Below are 25,864 nucleotides of genomic sequence, written 5' to 3'. Positions count from 1 at the left end.
AGAAATAACTTTCAGGCCCTGGGAATATGAGACATAAGGTCTTAATGTAAGTTTCTCCTTATCTGTGTAACTTCGTGAATCTTCTAGGAGTCTGGCCTTTGAGTTCATTCAGATTGTCTGTAGTCGAGTCTCAGACCCACCACTTAGTAGCTGATGTCCTTGGGTGAATTCCTTGACGTTGTGCCTTGATTTCCATACCTACAAAATGTACCTATTCATAGGGTTGTGAGGTTTAAGGTTTGGGCGATCAGGGGAGGCTAAATAGACTAGATGGCATTGATGAGATTCTTGACAGAGGTATATTTTAGCTATTGGAGGGAACGATGAAAGCCAGTCCAGGTGCATTAAACTTGGGTGTGTATTAAACTGCATGCCTGCTGTTCCCAGAATTTAAGTTGTTCATTCTCATTTATACTTTGGGATTTTCTTGGTTTAACTGTTGCATCACCTCCCCAAAAAGCAAAGAGGAATTGCAATTATCTGGAAGGGGAATTATCCATGAAAAAATATTTAATCATAAACTGCTTTATTATTGCTGCTCTCTCCAACCCTTTGCCTTCCCCACCGATTTGCCCGCACCTTCCACTCGAAAGAAAATTGAACCCAGGTAGTGGCTTTAATAAAATAAAACTAGGATAGAAAAATTACTTTCTCTAAAATGCATCTTAAGCCTAAATGTAAAATAAATGTTTTGAAATCAGTTAAAAGAGAGTTGTCTTAATCTTCTGTTGATAACACCAGTAAGGACCTGTTGTATTAGCATATAATAATAAATTGCACGAGTTTTACTTAGGAACATCACAAAGTCTGTCAGTTCCACTTAGAGTTAGTAATTACGTTTTGTAGTCCATCCTACTCCATTGTTGCTTCCCTCTTTTTTTGCCCTGCTGTTCCCATTATAAAGAAAACAATTGTACGTTTTTGTTCTAGCTCTGCTGTATGACCTGCCTTGTTCCCTCTCCCCAGTACCAGCTCCCAAAGCAGCAAAGAGCCTCACCGATGAAAGGTTTTTATTTTATTGCCATGAAATTAAAGAGTTTTTAGACCTTAACGAGTGTCAGGGCATATACCCAAGATCAGTTTTTGGTTTGGGTTTTTAGTCTTTCAAGTCATAATCCATAAGAGCGATTACTCTACAGATGAATTCAGCCATAGTTTTGCACAAGTGAGAAGTGATGGCAATAGGACAAAGTACTTCAGCTTTTCCTCAGAACTGTTTGCTATTCTAGTTTTCCACTCTTTTTCTTGTTAAATGTACTGATCACCAGTGCAGATGCAGACTGCCTACACTGGGTACTTTAACATTGACAGACTGTCCCGGAAAGCTTTTTTAAATGCAAGTTTCTACCTTACATAGTGGCTTTAAGCTGAATTAGTACTTGCAAGTGCAACACGTATGAGGAATAAAGATGGCCTGGTAGGTGATGGAGGCTCATTGAGCGGATGAAGTGGCTTTTATCTTGGAGCTATTCATTCCAGTATAGAGGGCGGCAGACTGCTGCAGCCTTCGTGAGGGAGGAAGTGGATGATGGAGCCCTGTACACCCCAGTCCCATACTCCAGAGCTTGCTCTTTCCCACTTGGGCAGTCTCCTCACTCAGCCACTGAGAAACGTCTACCGTACAAGGGCTAAAGTAAGTTCAAGTCAGGGAAGTGCTATAGAGTTGGAACTACTCTTAAGAATTTTACCTGAGGGGTTAGATTTCCTCTGGCGGCGCATACAGGAGATTCAGTACCTAGTGAAGTGTACTTTTGAATATGATTAGAAATAAACCTTGTGTGTGGTGAAAAGGGAGCTGTGGCTATGTGAAAAACGAAAAGCTTTTCACACCATTAAAGTAATCAAATTCACTAACTGGACTGGTGGAATTTGTGGGTCAGCATCCCAGTGGGGTTTTGTTGGGGTAAAACTTAAATGTCATTTTATTTACAAACCACCCATCTGAGACGCAGCAGGTTGTAAAGTCACACAGATAACTGAATGATGGTCCCAACTTGCACCTACGAGTCCAACACCTTGAGAAAGTCACTTAGCTCTCAGCCCTATCATTAATTAATAAAATGAGAATAATACTACCAACCCAAACAACAGAATTAAATGAGATGCTTTTTTATATTAAGAGCTCAGTAACTGCTAGTCCTCTCAGCCACCACTTATCTGCACTCCCAATCTCCTTTCAGACCTCCTCCTCCCAAAGGAAGATAAAAAGGGACCAAACATCTGGGCAGTGATAAGAGCAGAATTCCAGCCTGTTGTGTCTTAAACACAATGACAAAACAACAGCTCTTCGGACCAAGGGTCACCTATCGAAAACAAAAATTTTGAAGGTTCTGTTTAACGTTCCAAAGTTGTATTCAGTATTCTATCAATAGAAGAGGGTTAGGGTTGTTAACACCAGCTTCATGTGTCCATTGCTGTGATACACGTGTACAGAGTATGCTTTCCTCCCTCGTTCTTTCCCCCCTCGTTCTTTCCCATATGTAGTTTATTTGCTCCTAAATCAGATACAACCATCCAGATTTTAAAGCATGCTTAACATCCCAACTAAATTTTTTTTAAAAAGCACTTCTTTAACAAAATATTTCATTTTGTCAGGTCATGCTGATATACAAGTAATTGAGGGACATATCTCTAAAATAACCGTCAAATGTGAAAAAGAACTGTACAAATTGGAGACAAAGAAGGGGGGTGTCACCCACAAAGACCTATCTAAACATGTTGGCCGAAGTAAAATCTTTTCTCAGCTTGACTACATTTCAGTTGCTTCTCAAAAGCTTCTGAAGAACCAGCTTGATTTTGACAAAGCCTGACAACTGGTATTGAAGTACACCTAAAGTTAGTCTGTGATTGTGCCACTTTGAAATGATAGCGGCCAGTGAAAAGCTTCTCTAGAAATAGCTTAAAACGATAGATCGAAATTTGGTAGATGAGTGGAGTCAGCAGTAGAAACCTTATCAACAATGCTGCTTCCACCACCTTAAAAACAAGGCCTTGGAAGAATTCTGACAACTTGTCCACCTTTTCTAGCGAGGTTTACCAATGTTCTAGAAATGGAAATGAAGAGTGACCTCAGGGGGCACCTGGGTGACTCAGTAGGTCGGGCGGCTGACTCGATTTCGGCTCACTCATGTCCTGATCTCAGGCTCCTGGTAACATGCTTCTCAGCCAGGAGTCTGCTTGACGATTCTTCCTCTCCCTGTGCCCCTCCCTGTGCTCTCTCTCTCTCTCAAATAAATACTTAAAAAAAATAAAAATGACCTCACCGGGGATGTCCTTCCCTCAGGCGAAATGAGCAAAGTGCCCTGAAAAAGTTTATATGCTGACTCACTCCCCTTGATCAGATCTAGCTTTTGTCTTCCTAGCAGGCTTGGTTTAGCTAGGTCTAGATGTGCCGGGACCTAATTCACCCTGCAAATAAGGGAAGTCTTCAAGTTATACCATAAATTACAGGGAGAGCAGCTTGAGGTGTATGGAGCCACCTTGAACAGTACAGCTTCTTGTGTGTGGAAACGGGGTTAGGGGACCCTCTGCTAATGAAGTGCCAAGGCCCTTAGTTCTAACCGTTAACTTTGAGGCTCCTGTAGTCTGCAAAGTTAGGATTGCTCCAAAGTAAGCAGAATCTAACATCTCTAGTTTTTCATTTCTCACCTTCCTCTAGTTTCCTTTCCAAGAAATAAATGTCTTCACCCACTAAGCCAAAATAAAATTTTTTTCTTTTTGTTTTTATAATTTATTTTAAATTAAAGACATTAAAATTGATAGGCCAAAAATAAAAGGTAGAATCCTATAAAGCAATAGAGATTGTAATTCCTGGACAGTCCAGGCTGTAAACACTGGAATAGGTTGTTTGTCGTTACTGTGGAAGAAAACTTTCTCATGTACACGTGTCACCGTGCCTGAAGCTTGAGGAGCCTAGTGTGTAAAAACCTTTTAGTTCGCGACACTGCAGGGTCTGGTTAAATTGGGTTGAGCTGACTTAACAGTAGGAAAACCAAAGTCCCTTCACCATCATTCCCACAATGAAGCAGTCACAGAGTGCCTATAAAGGAACTGGAGAGAAAAGCTGGTGTACATTCAGTGACTTCTCATCAAGAAGGAGTGCTTCAGGAGCTGGGCAGCAGAAGGTCGCTCGTGCTGGTCCCTAAGAAGGGAAAAACAATTTAGAAACAGCACCCCATAAGTGCCTCCCAATTGGATCTACTTGACACAAAATGCCAACTTTAAAAAAGGTACAGGGGTGCCTGGATGGTTCAGTCGGTTAAGCGACCAACTCTTGATTTCGGTTCAGGTCATGATCTCGGGGTCATGGGATTGAGCCCTGCGTTAGACTCTGCGCTTAGTGGGGAGTCTGCTTAAGGGTTCTCTCTTTCCCTCCCCCTCTGCCCCTCCCCACCCTGCTTATGCGCACACTCCCTCTAAAATAAATCTTTTTTAAAAAGTAAAAATAAATAAAAATGGATGCACAATCTTGGCCAAACAGATTGGAGTCCACACTTAAGCCTTTAGCTTTGTGAGCTTAGGTCAGTGATGTAAGCCCTTCTCGTCAGTAAAATGGGGTAACAATAACACCTAACTCACTGGAGAATTAAATAATGTATAGTCAGGTTTTGAACTGGCACATAATGATAGTTCAAAAAGTAGTCCCTATTGTGATTAAAAACTAGGCCTGACTTTGCCATCGTACTTTTGTTCAGTTTATTTGGGGTGTAATTTATACACAGTAAAATCCACACTTTTAGATGTACAGTTTAATGCACTTTTAACTAGCATTAAATTTACTTTTAAGATGTAGAGGCACTGAAAACCAGAATTGAAAAGCTTTTAAGGGAGTGCCTGGGTGGTTCAGTTGATTAAGCATCTGACTCTTAATTTTGGCTCAGGTTATGTTCTCAGGGTCATGAGATCAAGCCCTGTGTTGGGCTCTGTGGGGAGTCTGGTTGAGCTTCTCTCTCTCCCTCTGCCCCTCCCCCTGCTCTCTTTCTCTTTCTTTCTCCAAATAAATAAAATCTAAAACCTTTTTTTTTTTTAAACCCTTTAAGAAGTAGACATTTAGGGCGCCTGGGTGGTTCAGTTGGTTAAGTGGCTGCCTTCAGCTCAGGTCATGATCTCAGGGTCCTGGGACTGAGCCCCAAGTTGGGCTCCATGCTCAGCAGGGAGCCTGCTTCTCCTTTGTCCTCTGCCCTCCCCCGCCATTTGTGCTCACTCTCTCTCTCTCTCTCTCAAATTAAAGCCTTTTAAAAATAAAAGAAGTAGACATTTTAATGTGATTAATTGAAATAGTCCCATTTTGAGCACTCTTGGGTGAGCATAAAGTAATGGGAGAGAGTTATATACTTAGTACTATTTTGGTTTAGGTTTTTTTCCCTCAAATTAAGCTTTTACCAATAAACTAGTCAATGAAGCAGTGAGCCAGTCGATAGTTATCTGCAATGACCTATTCCAAAGACATTATTTTGGCTAAATTGTCTATCTTTTGATAATTTGGGGAGCAGGGGTGGTGTGGGGGGAGATTTGGGGGGGATAACTACCAGTAATAGCCCAGGTGAAAATGGACTTGAAAATAAAGTGACCATTAAATTATTTTGAAATAAAACCTCACCTTTTGGAAGGCCTTTCTCCTGTCTTCAAAATACGCAGAAATCTCTCCTCTCCAAAAATCCTTTCCTTAACATAGCCAAACTCAGTGACTTTTTTTTTTTTTCAACATTCATTATCCCAAATCCTTACCCTTTGGCCCATTCCTCTGTCTAGAAATTGCCCTCGTAGAGTTAACCACGATCTTCTCATCACCAGCTGTAATGAGTTCATCCTCCTTGTCATCTCTGCAGAAGCATTTGAAGCATGCACTACCCCCTCCGTTCAAAACGATCTCTGCATAGACTTGGAGGAAACTTTTCTTGGTTCTTCTCCCACCTCCCTCCTTTCCTTCAGTCGTATGCTGGACTTGATGCTGTGTCTGTTGTTACTTCTCCCCTGAGCATTTTCAAGAACATTTTCCTCAGCTCTCTTAAGTTGTTCACAACTACAGCTACAACTACCAACTATAGCTACCAACCTTCAGGTTTCTAAAGATGTACCTCCAATCTCATTTGCTTTCCTGAGCTCCAATCCCATAGCTTCGACAGTTTCCTTAAATGGTGGGCCTTCTTCAATTCCCTGCCCTGCCCCTCTTTCACAACTTTCTCTTATATCTTCTGTTATCCATACTCAAAACCATGCAGTCCTATGATGCCCCATTACCGAGTCCTGATTCACCTTCCCCTGGAAAGTTTTGGAACCCTTCTCTTTACAGTCCCACTGCTTCCACCACCATCCAAGTCCAAGCTCTGGATTCCTGCTTGGCCTTCTAGTCTCAAGCAGCCTCCGTGTGAAGTCCTTCGGTGTACTGCAGTCCAACCTGCTTTGCCAGAGGCCATTTTCTTTACAGCATTATCTGCCCCACATTCTTTGCAGTCCCCTGCTCTTTGCTGCCTATGGCAACAAAGCTCACTTCCCTGGCCTGACTTCCCAAAACTATGTTTTGTTTTCTTTTAAGATTTTATGTATTTATTTGGCAGAGAGAGAGAGAGAGCGCACAAGCAGGGGAAGCCACAGGCAGAGCAGGCAGAGGGAGAAGCAGGCTCCCCACTGAGCAGGGAGCCCGATGCAGGTCTCGATCCCAGGACCCTGGGATCATGACCCAAGTGGAAGGCAGACGCTTAGCCCACTGAGCCACCTAGGTGCCCCATCCCAGAATTTTCAACCTGCCCATAGGAGTGCCCCTACTCACACATCCTATTGCTGCCCAAAGTTCATTTCTGTTCTATTCAGTCCTTGCTCCTGGTCAATACCTAGTCTTCTGTACTTCTTTAGGAGTGCCTCCCCCCACTTTATTTCTAACTGTCCACATCTCCAAGGAATATTGTCATAAGGCAAGATTCTAGAGTCCTTGGGGTCTTCACCACTGAATTTCAAGAGGTAATTTTATGCTTATATATGATGCTAATTAGGTAAGATGTATTAATATTCTCCCAAACATTTAATAACTATGGAGCCGTAATTATGTGCCCCATACTCCACTAAGCAATTACATTAACTCTCACAACAACCATATTAATTGATCATTAATGGTGTGAGTTGTGTATTGCTTAGTTTATGAAGCAATGTTTCAAAAGGAGAGCCATAAAAAAGATTTCACCCTTTCTCTTTAAAGCTCTGTGTGTGTGTGTGTGTGAGTAATGACAACTTGAAAGAAAATGAAAATAACATGTAGGTCTCTGTGGATCAATGATAGATAATTGTTCAATTCAGAACAGAGCAACTACAGAAGTCTTAAGAGCTAAGACCAATTTCAAAACTAGTACTGGTTCATATGATATTTCTAACACCTTTATGTCTCTTGTGGGAAGTTTTTGCGGGGAGCAAGGGGCAGCTCTGTGCCTGGGGCTCTGTCCACAAAATCCACGCTGGAACACCTGTGGTGTCTACATGTAGGGAGGCCCAGAACCGGAGTATGGAGTCTGTGTTCCTGCCTTGTCCTGTGCAATCCCCTGAAATCAACCAGGACACTCTGATACACATGCTGGGAAAGAGAGACAGAGTCTGAGAGAGAGAGGCACATTTGTCAGCAGGCAGGGAGAACTGTGGGTTTTGAGATTCATTAAGAAAGAAAAAATGAACCCATTCTGGAAGTTGGAGGTTGCCATGTAGGCTTGCTGAAAGCTGGAGCACTAGAATTTTTCATCTAGGAAAAAGAACACACATTTCTTTGCGAGCAAAAAAGGCTTCCTTGTCCTGCATGTACAAGCAAATGCTGAGCCTCACTAGGTGGATGGAGGCCAGGTCGGGTGGGTTTGGGCACCCCATCCTACACTTTAGCTCTCCCTCACCATACACATACACACATACTTCAACCAGAGCCATCTCTCCGCTCTTATGTTTTATTCTTTGAATTAAAATTTCATATGAGGCGTGCCTGGGTGGCTCAGTTAGTTAAGCGTCTGACTCTTGATCTCAGCTCAGGTCTTAATCTCAGCGTTGTGAGTTCAAGCCCCCCACTGGGCTCCACGCTGGGCATAAAGTCTACTTAAAAAAAGAAAGAAAAAAAAATTCATATGAGTAGAGTGTGCCTGGCTAAAAAAGTTTGAAAACCACACAAGCGGGTAATCTCTAAGGTCCCTTCTAACATTTTACCCAGCATTTTATTCCATAGATCCTAGGGAGCCTCAGAACAGGAAAAAACAGGAAACTTTGTGCTACTTTTTTCCTTCCCCAATTATTCCCCACACTTGATGCATGCAATGCTTCAATTAGAGATTTGTTCCGTTGGCTCAAAGGCTCAAATGTTTCCCCTCATTTTGGGAGGACCGGTACGTTAAATCTGTCAGTCATCAGTCAGTCAATTCCTATCAATCCCTCAATATGAATAAATTTCTCACATACTTTCCTGAGAGTCGGTTTTAGGAAGGAGGTGAGAACATTGGTTCCTTGAGAGGAAAGGCAGCTCAGGAAAGGGAAATCTAAGCACAGGTGATGTCATTGCACCATGGCCAGTCCCTGGGAAGACGTCCCACTCACAAATTAGTAGATCTTTGGCAATGTTCGCACACCCATTGATTTGTCTGTCCCTGATAAGACTTAACTGAGACACTTGCTACTTGAAGCGTTATCCCCTACCGTGATGCAATGAGGAACACAGTCACCCAGTATGGCTAATCATGATTCCTTTCAGTACAAAATCACTCCCTGCTTGATTTTTTTGTGGGCCATAAACTGCAGGGAAATGTCAGCAGTCTTGGACTCTGGGGATTTCTCCTCCTCCTGAGTTCAGTTTCTTACCTGGTTAGGCACACACGCACAAAGTCTGCTGCGTTTTCCGAGAAGTGTTCTGGTAACGGAGGCATCAGCCCTCGGTGTGCTCCAATGTAAAACATGGCTGCCATCCTGTCCATGGAAGCCAGTGGAGGCTTCCCTGTGGCCATCTCAAACACGGTGCAGCCAATGCTCCAGATGTCTGACTTCCTTCCGTAGCCAGACTCATTGATGACTTCCGGGGCCATCCAATATGGAGTCCCATGCATGGACTTAAGCATGTCACTGTGGGTGCCATTTAATCCAGCCCAGGCCAAACGCTTGGCACAGCCAAAGTCAATGAGCTTTATTATTCCAGTTGGCATAAGCATGACATTATTTCCTTTGATATCTCGATGCACCACACAGTTCTCATGGAGATAAGCAACACCTTGCAAAATTTGTCTTGTATATTTACAGAACACCATTTCAGGCAATGGCCCAAAACGGTTTATAATACTAGAAATTGAGCCACCGGGGACAAACTCCATGAAAATGCTTACAATGTTTTCTTCCAAACATGTCCCCAAATAGGCCACAATGTTGACATGTTTCAGTGCTTTGAGCAATTCTACTTCTTCCTGCAGTTTCCGGTATTCTTTTTCAGTAGCTAATTTATCAGAGGTATCCAAAGCCACCTGTTTCACAGCTATTAGTTGTCCTTGGCTAGTAAGACCACAATATACCTAGAAGCAAACCTTATTATTAAATATAAATGATATAACTTGTTCACAAAATGCCTCAGGTCATGCTTGTCTTGCCTTCTCCTCCCAAACCCTTGGCTTTTTGTAAGTTGATACATCCCTACCTAAATGCAAGCAAATTTCAGTGTTTCAGTGAGGCCAAATGGGGATGAGTTACATGGTGAATGGATATCATACTGGCTTGGAGTCAAGTGGCCTGGATTGGTTAGAATCCTGGTTTCACCATTCCCCAGCTATGTAACTTTGGGTAAGTTGTATAATGTTTTTGACTTCAGTTTTCCTCATCTATAAAACTGAGATAATAATTCTTACCTCACAGATATCTACATGACTACATTGGGAAAACTCCCCACCAAATAAGTGAAATGCCTATTTCAGTACTAAAGCTCTAAGGAGAAAGAGGAACACAGGTCCTGGGGTAATTTGGCAGTGACCTCATCATTCGCCTTCAGTGGTTTCATGTCTTTCCAGCTTCTCGCTGATATGTCCCCAGCTAGAAACATAACCTGCCTTATCTAGGGATCAGTCTTCTTTTTACCAATCTATGTAAATATTATATAATGTGCTAGGATTTTAGATGGTCTTACATGCAATTCAAAAAATGTAAGGAACGCCTTTTGTTTTTGCCACTCAACAATGATTCCCCCAACTTCTGGTAACATCCTGAGCTGTTGAACAATGAGACATTTCTCCTGCCGGACTTGGACCCAGGAGAATGAGAGGCTAGAAATACAGTGGCCATTGTCCCACCACATAGACCCCAAGAATGAGACCCATTAGGAGAGATACAGAGAGGCCAGACCCTAGTGACATTGTTTGACCCCTGAAATCAGCTATGCCCAGACCACACCTATTCCAGACCCTTCAGTTACATAAACCACTGATCCTTTCCCCCAGGCCAGTTTGGGTTGGGTTTCCTGTTACTTCCAACTGAAAGAGTTCCAAGTAAAAGGGTTCACGGGGTTGGGAGGGCATAAAAGGATTAGGGAGGAAAGGGTGGGTCAAGGAGGAGTGGGAATTTGGGGTTTCATCAGATTTCCCATTCAACTTACTGTGCCATAGGCTCCCTTCCCAAGGATCTCGCCCTTTGTCCACAGGATAGATTCTTCATAATTTAAACTATTTTCAGAAAATGTCTTCTTTTCATTTGAGTTGAGAAATTTCTCCTCCTTGTTGTATATCCTGAACCCATTACTATATCTCTGGGACAATAAGACAAAAAGAAAAGTCACCATTAAACCCTGAGTCATTGGGATAAAGGGGAGGGCTGGAAAGTAGAGTCTTCCTTTCTTCTAACTTGGGATCAACTAGAGAAAGCCAAATATGCACCCCTAACTAGTCGTATAGGATGCTGCTTGTTAGCCCACAGTTTCCCCATGCCAAAAGCCTCCAATCAGGGCATACTGAAGCCTGCCTTTTTCCCTCTAAGAAGGTTTGCCACTTCTCTGCCTGCCTTTGAGTCTCTGTCAAACACAAGTGATAGTGGCTGACTCTTTTGCTATAGTGAGCTCTGAATAGCTTTTGTCTGTTCTTCAATTACTTCCCCAACACAAACAGATACTCAAACACACAAATATATACATAAGCCTATATACACATATTTATACACAAATATACATAGAGACACTCTCTCTCCCTCACGCACAGCCACAACGAGTAAGGGTGGTCAAGACCAGCTGCGATAGAATGAAGATCCATAGTCCTTTAGACTCTTGCTACTCAAAGGAGGCTCTGCAGACGGGTGTATCAACATCACATGGGAGCTTGTTAGACATGCAGAATTTCGGGCCCCAGACACACTGAATTAGTGTCTGCATTTTAACATGATCCACAAGTGATTTGCATCCACGTAAACTCTGAGAAGCCCTGCCCTAGAAGGCAGTGAACAAGAATCTCTGTAGAACTTAGACCGTGTTCTCCAACTGGTTGATCAGGGCTAAAAATGCTTTGTTTTGATCTCCTCCACAAGTTCTTAAAAATAAATGATGGTGACACAGACGCTTGGTGAAGGCCATTAGGAGCCAGACTTCCTTGCAAGCTTACCTTCCTCAAGAATGAAAAGGCCATTTGGGTTCCTCCTCCCCATCCTTCCATGTTTCTATTCAAATTAAATTTAAGGACTGCTTGGGAAGGAAAAGACTGCAAACAGTCAGTTTTGACTTCATCGTTACAGGATGGGGGTACGGGCTGATGATATTTACTAGCTCGTTAGCTTTGCTTAAATTTAAAATGGCAGAGTGGTAGCTCAATCGGTTGAGCTATCGACCCTTGGTTTTGGCTCCAGTTATGATCTCACGGGTCATGATCGCATATGTGGTGACATCAAGCCCCAAGTCAGACTCTGGGCTCAGCAGGGAGTCGGCTCAAAGATTCTCTCCCTCTGCCCCTCCCCCTGCATGCATTCGTGCTCTCTCTCAAATAAATAAATCTTTTTAAAAAATTAATATGGCAGATTGGTGGACTCATCTCAGACACACAGGTGTGAACACACATATCCCCATTTCCTACCCAAGCCTTGAAGCCTCCCTGAATCACTACCTAACCCCAACAGAAACCAGATTCACCATGAGGGCAGAGCTGGCGTTTCAGCTCACTGTGTAGTGATTAAGGGTGTGGACGGGAAGCAGAATGCCTGGCCCCAGCACTCACTATGTTAACTTTCTAAGCCTCAATTTTCTCATCTGCCAAATGGGGACTTTTTGTGTCATAGAGCTGTTATGAAGCATATAAAGAAGACAATATAACATATCTTGCTTGCTCCTACATGGTAAGTTCTCAATAAACCTAGCAAATATGATGTAACTATTTGCCTTGTGTATCCTTCGATCAGCTGACTAAAATAATTGTTCCTGATCCTGAGATAGCTTGATACAGCCTGAGTCAGTGCTCAATAAATATTTCAGCTAAACCTACCGTTTCTGTCTTTAAAATTTGAGAACGGGAGGCTCATGTAATTCAGTGAGAATTGAAACAGACAAAACAAAACCCAATAACCTGTTGATATTCTTCTTCCCCACCCCCATGCCCCTGCAAAACAAGTTTGCTTTTTTAAAAATTTTTCAGGATTATTGCATATCTTCTTTGAGAGCAATGGCTAAGTCTTGTTCCCCATCTTGTCTCTTATTCTTAGCCCAATGCCAGGAACACAGTAGGCACCAATAATATTTCTGTGTTAAAGTTTTCATATTTCATGTCTTCATATCTGTTTTGGAATTAGCTGGTGAGCCACTTCAGGGACTATGGGCATTTCTTTCTATCTCACATACCAACTAGAGCAGTGTTTTACCCGTAATTATCTCTCTGCTATTCGTTAATTGAAAACATCTTCACTGCATAAAATATTGACCGACTTTAATAAATAGTTTTGCTATATTAATGTATCCAAAGTGATGCCATTGCAGTGTTGGGCTAGCTGAATTCCAGAAATAAGGCAGTATAGTGAAAACATCTTAGCCTGACAGTCAGGGGATCTGGATTCCGAACTTGCAACTAAAGAGTGAGACCTTGACAAAACTGTTTAGTTGTTCAGGGTTTCTGATACCACGTTTGAAAATAAGGAATTTGAACCGGACTGAGGTCCCTTCCTGCCTCAATGAATCACTGATTCTAATTCTACCAACCTGTACTTTAACATTTGTTGTCTCTCCGCCCAATTCTGGCGTGGTTTTTCCTCTCCTACTGAAGACAAGACTTAGGTTTTCAGGATCTGTTTCATTTGCCATTATTTGGCAAGAGGTGTTATCTCTCTCATCAAGAGCTAATAGTTCTGCAGCTAGGCATCCTAATAGTTCATCAGTCAATTCTTCATTCTTCACAGAATCTAGAATTTCTTGGGAAATTGAATTTGCACCACTTGTAGTTTGTCCGTATGTGTGATATGTAATTGACTCATTAGCTAAACTATCATGATCCAAAGAATGTGCCCAATGTTGATCTGCTTGAGAAGATGCCCTCTGTTGTTTCTCTTGGAAAGAGAAACTCATAAGTGTTTCAGACTTATCTAAAATACTTTCGATCCCTATATCGTTAGTTGAAAATTGGTTGGCATTTATTTTACCAAGAGATGCTGTATTCTGCTTTTCTGGCAATAGATGCTTGTTGGAACCCTTCTCACTGGGCACTGCCCAGCTATTTTCTGAAAGGACGAAGGGGGTCTGGTGATGTAGCTCTTCAAGTTTATGCAGATCTCTGAGGCTTGTGGCAAGTATTTGATTGTTAGAAATGTCTCCTTCATCAGCAGACTCTTCCATAGAGACCTCTTCAATGGTGGACAAATCTGAAACAGGAAGGAATTCATTCTGTTCAGTGGACCGCTTGTGAGGCAGAGCCAAGTTCATGGGCTGACCTTCATCACTGGAAGAAAGAAAGTCATTTCCTGAAGACTTTAACTGCCACTCTGGATCTGAAATATCATCACCATTTTCAACACCTTGTAAGTTGCTACCTATGGCCTTGTAACCCTTTTCTTTAGAAATTAAACTTTTGTTCTTTTGTTTAATGCCAAGTGAAGACTTTGCAGGTTTAATATGTGGTCTTTTCTGAGAAAATCTTGTTCTGCTATTGCTGCTTCTCTCACTGTGTGAAGATCGACATTTATTGGTAATACATCTGCCAGATGGAGCTGAGCATATCTCTCGGTAATATTTGTTCTCATGACGTTCAGCCTCTCTCATGTGACAATAAACAGGAGTCCCAAACATTTCATAGATTCCAGGCCCATTAGCAGTTGAATTGATTTCTTTGAACATGTCACTATACTTAAGATCTAAGTAATTTAGTCTTGGCTCTGTTGGTTGAGCAGAGAGAGGAACAGAAGACTTTTTTATTCCTGGATTCTTACAGATGCAAGGAAAAGATTGCATTTTAGGTTTCAGAGCCCGGTAAGTTGATTGCTTCTTTTCCACCTGTGGAATTCGCCTTTGAAACTTGGGTGACTGCCGAGGTCTGGGGTCAACAAGCCCCAAAGCAGGGAAAACTTGAGTTTTTGTGCCGGTTTTATGCGTGGTAGGCTTAATGGAACCTTCAATGGAGATCATGAAATTCTGGGGTGTCCTGTTACTGGTCTTGGTCTTTGACTCCAACTTATTTCTGTGAGTTTTCATCTTATGCCCGTCATTTTCTGGGTGTGCAAGTATGTTGAAGCTATTGTGGTTATGAAGAGTACCTTTTCTTTTTGGGAGGCTTGGTTTGGCTATTGACGGTTCCTTGGGCGTTCCATGTCCAGGGAAAGTGATGCGGATAAGAGGCACCATTCCATTCATTTCTGGTTTGGTGGCCTCTGCTACTGATATTTTTATGTTTGTGTCCATGACTCTATGACCTTGTGGGAGCTTTTCAGTGGGGCCATCAGGGACCACATTGGACAAACTTTCAAGTACAGTATACTCTTCCAAAATACGATTCGGCTCAACAGCTTCACCTTTATGTACTGAAGCACTTTTGGAATCGGCCTGATCACTTCTAGTCTCTTCATCCTGGCTGAGAATTATTTCTGAATGCTGGGTTTCTCGGCACTTGACCGGCATGGTCCATCCAACTTCCCAATCTTGTTTACAGTGTCTGGCTCCTGAATCCTCTTTCTTTCCTGATGAAAGATGTTGAGAATTCTCTTCTTCTGCTTTTCTCATTTCACGACCAAGGCAGTCAATATCCACTTCCCTATCCATAGGAAAACTGCTTTCCTTACAATTCTCAAAGGACACCAATGATTGTCCTTTCTCGAGGTGAGAGATGGCAATTTCGTCACTTCCTTCTGTTTCCCTGGGTTTCCTGTTCTCTTCCATCTCCATGTGTTGTCTGTGATGGCTAGCCTTCCAAAAGGAGCACATGTTTCTGGACCAAATGGAGCTATCAGAGGACCTGAGCGTCTGATCCACAAACACCTTAAATGGAGCTTCCTGCAGCCTGTTTGATGGTCTAAACTCCTCAGATCGACTTCCGGGCTCTGAGAGCTTAGGTACGAAGGATATGAAGTTCGGAATATTTCTTTCTCTCTTTTTTTGATCCTTGTGATTTGGGGGGATCGTATGAAGACCAGGTTTCATGGACAAAAGTGACAATGGTGGCAGAGGAAACTAGAAGGAAAGAGAAGAGGCTAATGAATGCAGCAGTGTACGTGCATATCATATTAACTGGTTTAAAGTAACCCAGAGAGATTCTGTTTTTCAATTTAAATTCATTTAGCCAACACATAGTACATCATTTGTTTCAGATGCGGTGTTCAACAATTCATTAGTTGCTTATAACACCCTGGGCTCATCACATCGTGTGACCTCCTTAATGGCCATCACTCTGTTACCCCATCCCCCCCCCACCCAATCCAGAGAGATCCTAAGATTCTCTTTAGGGAGGGCTTTACAAGGCAATCCTGGAGATCCCAACTTTATTTATTTATTTATTTATTTATTTATTTATTTTTAAGATTTTATTTATTTATTTGACAGACAGAGAGAGCGCACAAGCAGAGGAGGGTGGCAGGCAAAGGGAAAAGCAGGCAGAGGGAGAAGCAGGCTCCACGCTGAGCAAGGAGCCCGATGTGGCACTCGCTTCCGGGACCCTGGGATCATGATCTGAGCCGAAGGTAGACACTTAACCAACTGAGCTACCCAGGCGTCCCCTAGAGATCCCAATTTTGAAAACTAAAAGCTCATTCCTATTATTTTTGGTAAAACAATACTTCTAAAAATCAGGTTTATTGGGGGTGCCTGGCTGTTTCACTTGGTGGCGCATGCGACTCCTGATTTCGGGGTGGTGAGTTCAAACCCCATGTTGGGTGTACAGCTTACTTAAAAATAAAATCTTTTAAAAAATAAATAAATAAAAAATAAAAACCAATATTATAGCTATAAAGATTCATGTTTACGTATTTAAAATAAAATAAGGGCCCTATAATGCAAACATTAAAACATTTAAAAATATTTATTTTAGGGAGAGAGAGAGAGTGTGAGCGGGGAGAGGGGCAGAGGGAGAGAGATGGAGAGATATAGACTCCCCGTTGATTATGGAGCCCAGTGTGGGACTCAATCCCAGGAGACTGAGATCATGACCTGAGCTGAAATCAAGAGTCCAACACTTAACCAACTGAGCCACTCAGGCGCCCCATATAAACATAAAAACTTTAATAGGAGTTAAGATGGCGGAGGAGTAGGAGACACCGTTTTCAGCCGGTCCCCCGAGTCGAGCTGGATAGGTACCAGACCAGCCTAAACAACCACGGAACCAGCCTGAGACGCAGGAAGATGCATCTGGATCTCTACAAATGAACATCTCCAGCGCTGAGTATTGAGGTACGAAGCGGGGAGCCATGAAACTGTGCACAGATATCGGAAGATAAACGGAAGGGGGAGGGAGCCGCCGCGTTTGGAGTGCGGGGAAGCCTGATAGCCGCACTTACGGGGAGGCGGGCGGGGCTCGAGGTCGGCACCCGCAAAACAGCAGACTGAGACCGTGAGCCGGGTGCGCGCGCCACCAGGCATCTTGCGGAACACCGGAATCCCGGTGCGCTCACTGGATCCAGACTGAGACCGGGAGATCCGGGAGCGTGCGGGGCGGCTGGCGGTGTTAGAAACACAAAGGACAGAGACGCGCCGGCCCTGGAAGTGAGGGCTGGGACGCCGGGTGTGGGGCGCACATCCCGGGACGCTGCAGGGTTGAGCAGCACCAACAGAAACAGAGTTAAAGTGGCCAGAACATTAGTAGAGAACGGGCCGCAATCCTTCTGTTCCGTGACAGAGGCTGAAATTTGGCCGCTGCTGCTCTGACTCTCAGAAGAGGCACAGCAAACCGCCAGGGAAAGCCGCCAGAGAACAAAAGCCTGGAAAGACCGGCTCACAGTGTGCCCGTGCCCATCCCCCCTCGCAGGGGACACAGAGACTCTACCCAAACAGGGTTGCCTGAGTATCGGCGCGGCAGGCCCCTCCCCCAGAACACAGAAGGCAGGCTGAAAAATCAAGAAGCCCACAACCCGGGCACCTGGGTGGTGCAGTCACTCAGCGCCTGCCTTCGGCTTACGGCGTGATCCCGGCGTTCCGGAAAGGAGTCCCTCATCGGGCTCCTCCGCTGGGAGCCTGCTTCTTCCTCCCCCACTCCCCTGCTTCTGTTCCCTCTCTCGCTGGTTGGCTGCCACATAAATAAATAAATAAAATCTTTAAAGAAGAAGCCCACATCCCTAAGATCCCTATAAAACAAGGGGCACGGCCTGGGACCCAGTCAATAATTTGGGCTCTGGAAACCCCGCAACCTCTCCTCATCAGAATGACAAGAAGGAGAAGCCCCCCCCAGCAAAGAAAAGACAGTGAGTCTGTGGCCTCTGCCACAGAAATAATGGATATGGATGTAACCAAATTATCAGAAATGGAATTCAGAGTAACGATGGTCAAAATGATGAGTAGAATTGAAAAAACTATTAACGAAAAGGTTACTGAGAATATAGAATCCCTAAGGACAGAAATGAGAGCGAATCTGACAGAAATTAAAAATTCTATGAGCCAAATGCAGGCAAAACTAGAGGCTCTGACGGCCAGGGTCGCAGAAGCAGAGGAACGGGTTAGTGAATTGGAGGATGGGTTAATAGAGGAAAAAATGAAAATAGAAGATGGTCTTAAAAAAATCCACGCCCACGAATGTAGGTTACGGGAGATTACTGACTCAATGAAACGATCCAATGTTAGAATCATCGGCATCCCCGAGGGGGTGGAGAAAAACAGAGGTCTAGAAGAGATATTTGAACAAATTGTAGCTGAAAACTTCCCTAATCTAGCAAGGGAAACAAACATTCGTGTCCAAGAGGCAGAGAGGACCCCTCCCAAGCTCAACCACGACAAACCTACGCCACGTCACGTCATAGTGCAATTCGCAAATATTAGATGCAAGGATACAGTATTGAAAGCGGCCAGGGCAAAGAAATTTCTCACGTACCAAGGCAAAAGCATCAGAATTACGTCAGACCTGTCTACACAGACCTGGAATGAGAGAAAGGGTTGGGGGAGCATATTTAAAGCTCTTTCAGAGAAAAACATGCAGCCAAGGATCCTTTATCCAGCAAGGCTGTCATTCAGAATTGATGGAGAAATAAAGACATTTCAGAATCGCCAGTCACTAACCAATTTTGTAACCACGAAACCAGCCCTACAGGAGATATTACGGGGGGTTCTATAAAAGTAAAAAGGCCCCAAGAGTGATACAGAACAGAAAGTCACAGCCAATACAAACAAAGACTTTACTGGCAACATGGCAACATTAAAATCATATCTCTCAGTAATCAGTCTTAATGTAAATGGTTTGAACCATCCCATAAAACGCCACAGGGTTGCAGATTGGATAAAAAGAAATGACCCATCCATTTGCTGTCTACAAGAGACTCATTTCGAACCCAAAGATGCATTCAGACTGAGAGTAAGGGGATGGAGTACCATCTTTCACGCAAATGGACCTCAAAAGAAAGCTGGGGTAGCAATTCTCATATCAGATAAATTGGATTTTAAACTACAGACTATAGTTAGAGATGCAGAAGGGCACTATATTATTCTTAAGGGAAGTATTCAACAAGTGGATATGACAATTATAAATATATATGCCCCCAACAGGGGAGCAGCAAGATACACAAGCCAACTCTTAACCAGAATAAAGAGACATATAAATAAAAATACATTAATAGTAGGGGACCTCAACACTCCACTCTCAGAAATAGACAGAACACCCTGGCAAAAACTAAGCAAAGAATCAAAGGCTTTGAATGCCATACTCGACGAGTTGGACCTCATAGATATATATAGAACACTACACCCCAGAACCAAAGAATACTCATTCTATTCTAATGCCCATGGAACATTCTCAAGAATAGACCATGTTCTGGGACACAAAACAGGTCTCAACCGATACCAAAAGATTGAAATTATCCCCTGCATATTCTCAGACCACAACGCTCTGAAATTGGAACTCAACCACAAGGAAAAATTTGGAAGAAACTCAAACACTTGGAGACTAAGAACCATCCTGCTCAGGAATGACTCGATAAACCAGGAAATCAAAAATCAAATTAAACAATTTATGGAGACCAATGAGAATGAAAATACAACAGTCCAAAACCTATGGGATACTGCAAAGGCAGTCCTAAGGGGGAAATACATAGCCATCCAAGCCTCACTCAAAAGAATAGAAAAATCTAAAATGCAGTTTTTATATTCTCACCTCAAGAAGCTGGAACAGCAACAGAGGGACAGGCCTAATCCACGCACGAGGAAGCAGTTGACCAAAATTAGAGCTGAAATCAATCAAGCAGAAACCAGAAGTACAGTAGAGCAGATCAACAGGACTAGAAGCTGGTTCTTTGAGAGAATCAATAAAATTGACAGACCACTGGCAAGACTTATCCAAAAGAAAAGAGAAAGGACCCAGATTATTAAAATTATGAATGAAAAAGGAGAGGTCACGACGAACACCATTGAAATTGGAAGGATTATTAGAAATTTTTATCAACAGCTATATGCCAATAAACTAAGCAATCTGGAAGAGATGGAATCCTTCCTGGAAACCTATAAACTACCAAGATTGAAACCGGAAGAAATTGATTCCTTAAACAGGCCAATTAATTATGAAGAAATTGAGTCAGTGATAAACAACCTTCCAAATAACAAAACTCCAGGCCCGGACGGTTTTCCTGGGGAATTCTACCAAACATTCAAAGAAGAAATAATACCTATTCTCCTAAAGCTATTTCAAAAAATAGAAACAGAAGGAAAGCTACCAAACTCATTCTATGAGGCCAATATTACCTTGATCCCCAAACCAGGCAAAGACCCCCTCAAAAAGGAGAATTACAGACCGATTTCCCTAATGAATATGGACGCCAAAATCCTCAACAAGATACTTGCTAATAGAATCCAACAGTACATTAAAAGGATTATCCATCACGATCAAGTGGGATTCATACCTGGGATGCAAGCGTGGTTCAATATTCGCAAATCAATCAGCGTGATACATCATATCAACAAGAAAAGACTCAGGAACCATATGATCCTCTCAATCGATGCCGAAAAAGCATTTGACAAAATACAGCATCCTTTCCTGATTAAAACCCTTCAGAGTGTAGGAATAGAAGGTACATTTCTCAATCTCATAAAAGCCATCTATGAAAAGCCTACTGCAAATATTATTCTCAATGGGGAAAAGCTGGAAGCCTTTCCCTTAAGATCAGGAACTCGACAAGGATGCCCACTCTCGCCACTATTATTCAACATAGTACTAGAAGTCCTTGCAACAGCAATCAGACGACAAAAAGGGATCAAAGGTATTCAAATTGGCAAAGAAGAAGTCAAAATGTCTCTCTTTGCAGATGACATGATACTCTATATGGAAAACCCAAAAGAAGCCACTCCCAAACTATTAGAAGTTATAGAGCAATTCAGTAACGTGGCGGGATACAAAATCAATGCTCAGAAATCAGTTGCATTTCTATACACGAATAACGAGACCGAAGAAAGAGAAATTAGGGAATCCATCCCATTTACAATAGCACCAAAAACCATACGTTACCTTGGAATTAACTTAACCAGAGACGTAAAGGACCTATATTCTAGAAACTATAAATCACTCTTGAAAGACATTGAGGAAGACATAAAAAGATGGAAAGATATTCCATGCTCATGGATTGGAAGAATTAACATAGTTAAAATGTCCATGCTACCCAGAGCAATCTACACTTTCAATGCTATCCCGATCAAAATACCGAGGACATTTTTCAAAGAACTGGAACAAATAGTCCTTAAATTTGTATGGAAACAGAAAAGGCCCCGAATCTCCAAGGAACTGTTGAAAAGGAAAAACAAAGCTGGGGGCATCACAATGCCGGATTTCGAGCTGTACTACAAAGCTGTGATCACAAAGACAGCATGGTACTGGCACAAAAACAGACACATAGACCAATGGAACAGAATAGAGAGCCCAGAAATGGACCCTCGGCTCTTTGGGCAACTAATATTTGATAAAGCAGGAAAAAACATCCGGTGGGAAAAAGACAGTCTCTTCAATAAATGGTGCTGGGAAAATTGGACAGCTACATGCAAAAGAATGAAACTTGACCACTCTCTCACACCATACACAAAAATAAACTCCAAATGGATGAAAGACCTCGATGTGAGACAGGAATCCATCAAAATTCTAGAGGAGAACATAGGCAGCAACCTCTACGACATCGGCCAAAGCAACCTTTTTCATGACACATCCCCAAAGGCAAGAGAAACAAAAGATAAAATGAATTTATGGGACTTCATCAAGATTAAAAGTTTCTGCACAGCCAAGGAAACAGTCAGAAAAACTAAGAGGCAGCCCACGGAATGGGAGAATATATTTGCAAATGACACTACAGATAAAGGACTGGTATCCAAGATCTACAAAGAACTTCTCAAACTCAATACACGAGAAACAAATAAACAAATCAAAAAATGGGCAGAAGATATGAACAGACACTTTTCCAATGAAGACATACAAATGGCTAACAGACACATGAAAAAATGTTCAAAATCATTAGCCATCAAGGAAATTCAAATCAAAACCACACTGAGATACCACCTTACGCCAGTTAGAATGGCAAAAATAGACAAGGCAAGAAAGAACAATTGTTGGAGAGGATGTGGAGAAAGGGGATCCCTCCTACATTGTTGGTGGGAATGCAAGTTGGTACAGCCACTCTGGAAAACAGTGTGGAGGTCCCTTAAAAAGTTAAAAATTGAGCTACCCTATGATCCGGCCATTGCACTACTGGGTGTTTACCCCAAAGATACAGACGTAGTGAAGAGAAGGGCCATATGCACCCCAATGTTCATAGCAGCAATGTCCACAATAGCTAAATCGTGGAAGGAGCCGAGATGCACTTCAACAGATGACTGGATTAAGAAGTTGAGGTCCATATATACAATGGAATATTACTCAGCTATCAGAAAGAACGAGTTCTCAACATTTGCTACAACATGGATGGCACTGGAGGAGATAATGCTAAGTGAAATAAGTCAAGCAGAGAAAGACAACTATCATATGATTTCTCTCATCTATGGAACATAAGAACTAGGATGATCAGTAGGGGAAGAAAGGGCTAAAGGGGGGGGTAATCAGAAGGTGGAATGAAACACGAGAGTCTATGGACTATGAGAAACAAACTGAGGACTTTAGAGGGGAGGGGGGTGGGGGAATGGGATAGACCGGTGATGGGTAGAAAGGAGGGCACGTATTGCATGGTGCACTGGGTGTTATACACAACTAATGAATCATCGAGCCTTACATCGGAAACCGGGGATGTACTGTATGGTGACTAACATAATATAATTAAAAAATCATTAAAATAAAAAAAAAACTTTAATATGATAAATTTTATTTCTCTTTTCTTTTCCTTCTCCTTTCCATAGAATTGATCTAAGATTTTTATAAACACCCACTTAGAACAGCTTAAAATTTCTGTTACAGAGGCTCCTGGGTGGCTCAGTCTTAAGGTTAAGTGTATGACTCTTGAATTCAACTCAGGTCATGATATCAGGATTGTGAGATCGAGCCCTGTCTTGGGCTCTTCATTGGGCATGGAGCCTGCTTGGGATTCTGTCTCTCTCTCTCCTTCTGACCCTCCCCACCATTGCTCATGCTCTCTCTCTTAAAAAAAAAAATTCTGTTACTTTAACAATGATCATTAGGTTACAGACTAACTCAGAATTTGTATCTGGAGCACAACTACTCGTTAATGTTTTGCCGAATTGCTTTGTTGACGGGGGCTTATAAAGGTGCCACACTATACACTTGAAAGCTAGCAACCCTGAATGATTTTTACTTCTCTGCCCTCTCAACTATTTTCAAATGAAGTTAGTTTTTATTATCAGCAACCTCTAGAGGTCAGTGTAACCCAATATATAAAATTCAGCTTTATGGTCATTAAGCTATAAACTAACTTTCCACTGTGGCTCTTCCCACATTTGGTACCAGTTTGGTACCTAATTATATTAGAATACTTACAGGCATGGATCGCGCACGGCAATTGAGAGCTATATGTTTATTTGTCGTTGTACAGCTATCTGTGCGTAAGAAGGGAAGGGAAGCTGACACTAGAGACTTAGGCACTAGAAATAGTGAAATGCAGTGTAATCCCCCCCTTGTATTGTCTAGATGATTTTCTTCCATCACTTAAACCTAACATCAGAAATAAAGACGGATTCTTCCAGAGCTTAAACATCTCCCTAGGAGCAGCTGTTATTTGTTTTTAAGGCCAATAAACTCCGTTTTACAACACTGAGCAGTACCTAGGCACTTTCTCATAGACTCATGGGAAGAGAAGAGGCCGACAGTTGAGAAGTTCACAAGAATCTTTCCAAAAACTGTACTTACAAACTAGACAATCAGGAAAACCTTTCTACCACTGGGGAAAAATTTTACCTCATTTCTAGACATGTTAAAAGAAAAACAAATTAAAATATGTCTAAAAGAGTTACTTACCTCAGTATGTAGAGACCAGAAAACACCCCAGAAAAGAAATGTGCCTGGCAAAGTATAACTCTCCCAGTAGTTATCTGCGACTCTATAAACTATCTGTGAGTTGCTGTTTTCCAAGCTATAGTTGCTGAGGGTTTTAGTTATGAGTTCTTTGATAGAGTTTGTCTCTAACAACGGAGGTTCTTTGGTTTTAAATCTTAAGTCAGAAATGCTAAAACTAATCTTACCTCGATTCTTCGGTTACTGTACTTCATATCAGAAATAGAAAACTCTATGAAAAGAAAAAATAAAATAATGAGATATTCTTAGTAATAGAGTGAACACAGTAGGTCGTAAGCCAGAGTTGGAGAGGGAGTGATTGTGATGCTAAGGTGTGAGGAAAAGTTAAAATTAAGAGCTTTTCGAGGTGTAATACATATGGAGGTGGGTATGGAATAATTATACAAAACTTAAGGCTACCACCACTGAAGGGAGATGTTGTTTTATATATAATGTTGTTTTTTATGTACAGTTGGCCCTTGAACAACATGAGTGTGAACTACGTGCATCCACTTTTATGTGAATATTTTTTTCAATAAATACAAGACAGTACTATAAATGTATTTTCCTTATGATTTTTAAAAAGATTTTATTTATTTATTTGTTTATTTATTTATTTATTTATTTAAGAGAGAGAGAGCAGATGGAGGGATAGAGAGGGAGGGAGAGGGAAAGACTCTCAAGCCGACCCTGTGCTGAGCATGGAGCCCAACACCGGCCTCAATCCCAGGAGCCCAAGATCATGACCCCGAGCTGAAACCAAGAGCCACCCACGTGCCCTTTATGATTTTCTTAATAACATTTTATTTTCTCTAGCTCACTTTATTCTAAGAATACAGTATATAATACATAGAACATACAAAATATGTGTTAGTTGACTGTTTGATTAGGCTTCCAATTAACCGTAGGCTATGACTAGTGACGTTTTGGGGGAGTCCAAAGTTATACATGGATTTTCTGTGTCAGTGTCCCCAGCCCCAACATTGTCCAAGGGCCAACTGTAAATGTATATTATATAGATATACATATAACATTTTTATACATGTTTATATTTGTATATTTACATTCATACTCATAATTATACTTATATTTATGTTTATATTTATATTCTGGTAGGAAATACAAGCTTTCTGGATCAGAGAACAGAGTATTCGTTACTCACAAAGCATCACAGCACCAGGTTCCCACACCCCAATTCCCCACAGGGCAACACAGTGAGCACCTCTGGGGAAGTACCGCAAAAATGAACCCTGAAATTATGAGACTCAGAGTGATTGGTACTTCGACCCATCTTTCTCTCCCAAGAGACCTTTACTATGAAATGTAAGCAATGTCTCCAGGAGAAAGGCGAAATGTATCTCTGGGTTTTATTATCCTAGAATGTAAGCAAACCGCTCCCGAGGAAAGAAATGTCTGAATCTCTCTGGAGCAGTATTCTAACTCCAATTTCCAAGACATGTTTATCATTCAATATCTTTTAACCCAGTTTCCTACTGCTTTTTGTTCATAAAGCCTGGACCATACAGAAATGTGAAAATAAATGTTCATGTATGATAGGAGACAGTTGTTTCAACTTAAACATGGATAGATCATAGATGGGATTTACTAGGTAGTGTAGACCTAGTTGTTGTCCTTTTACCAAAAAGTCAGAATAGCCCCTAAAGCTCCACCCACCACCACAGCTTGAAGTTGAAGCCAAAAGTTCCCATGTGTCCAGGGTCAAAGCAGGTCACATACATGGATGAAGTGGGATAGATTGGGACAGTAGTGAGCTGAAATTATGTGCCCCAACTAAAAAGACATCCATTCCACAGTTCCAAGTGATG

At 42.0% G+C, this 25,864-nt stretch overlaps 1 protein-coding gene across 5 annotated transcripts in view; it reads right to left on the bottom strand.

Annotated features, from left to right (window-relative positions):
• Window positions 1-4,074: 4,074 nt before the first annotated feature.
• The window catches only part of MAP3K19 (mitogen-activated protein kinase kinase kinase 19), a 47,220-nt gene continuing 25,430 nt past the window's right edge, over window positions 4,075-25,864 (bottom strand). For 2 of the 5 annotated variants that reach the window (XM_008695844.2, XM_008695845.2), the window contains 5 exons: window positions 24,227-24,270; window positions 13,154-15,607; window positions 10,586-10,735; window positions 8,818-9,515; window positions 4,075-4,141 (listed from right to left, as the gene is read on the bottom strand). In XM_008695844.2, coding sequence (XP_008694066.2) covers window positions 4,075-4,141; window positions 8,818-9,515; window positions 10,586-10,735; window positions 13,154-15,607; window positions 24,227-24,270 — 3,413 coding nt within the window. The remainder of the gene's footprint in view (window positions 4,142-8,817; window positions 9,516-10,585; window positions 10,736-13,153; window positions 15,608-24,226; window positions 24,271-25,864) is intronic. The other 3 variants (XM_008695846.2, XM_008695847.2, XM_008695849.2) reach the window with 3 other exon arrangements.

This window comes from Ursus maritimus, unplaced genomic scaffold (genome assembly GCF_017311325.1).
Source record: "Ursus maritimus isolate PB19 unplaced genomic scaffold, ASM1731132v1 scaffold_1, whole genome shotgun sequence".
NCBI classification, from domain to species: Eukaryota; Metazoa; Chordata; class Mammalia; order Carnivora; family Ursidae; genus Ursus; species Ursus maritimus.
This window is presented reverse-complemented; position numbering and strand designations above follow the sequence as displayed.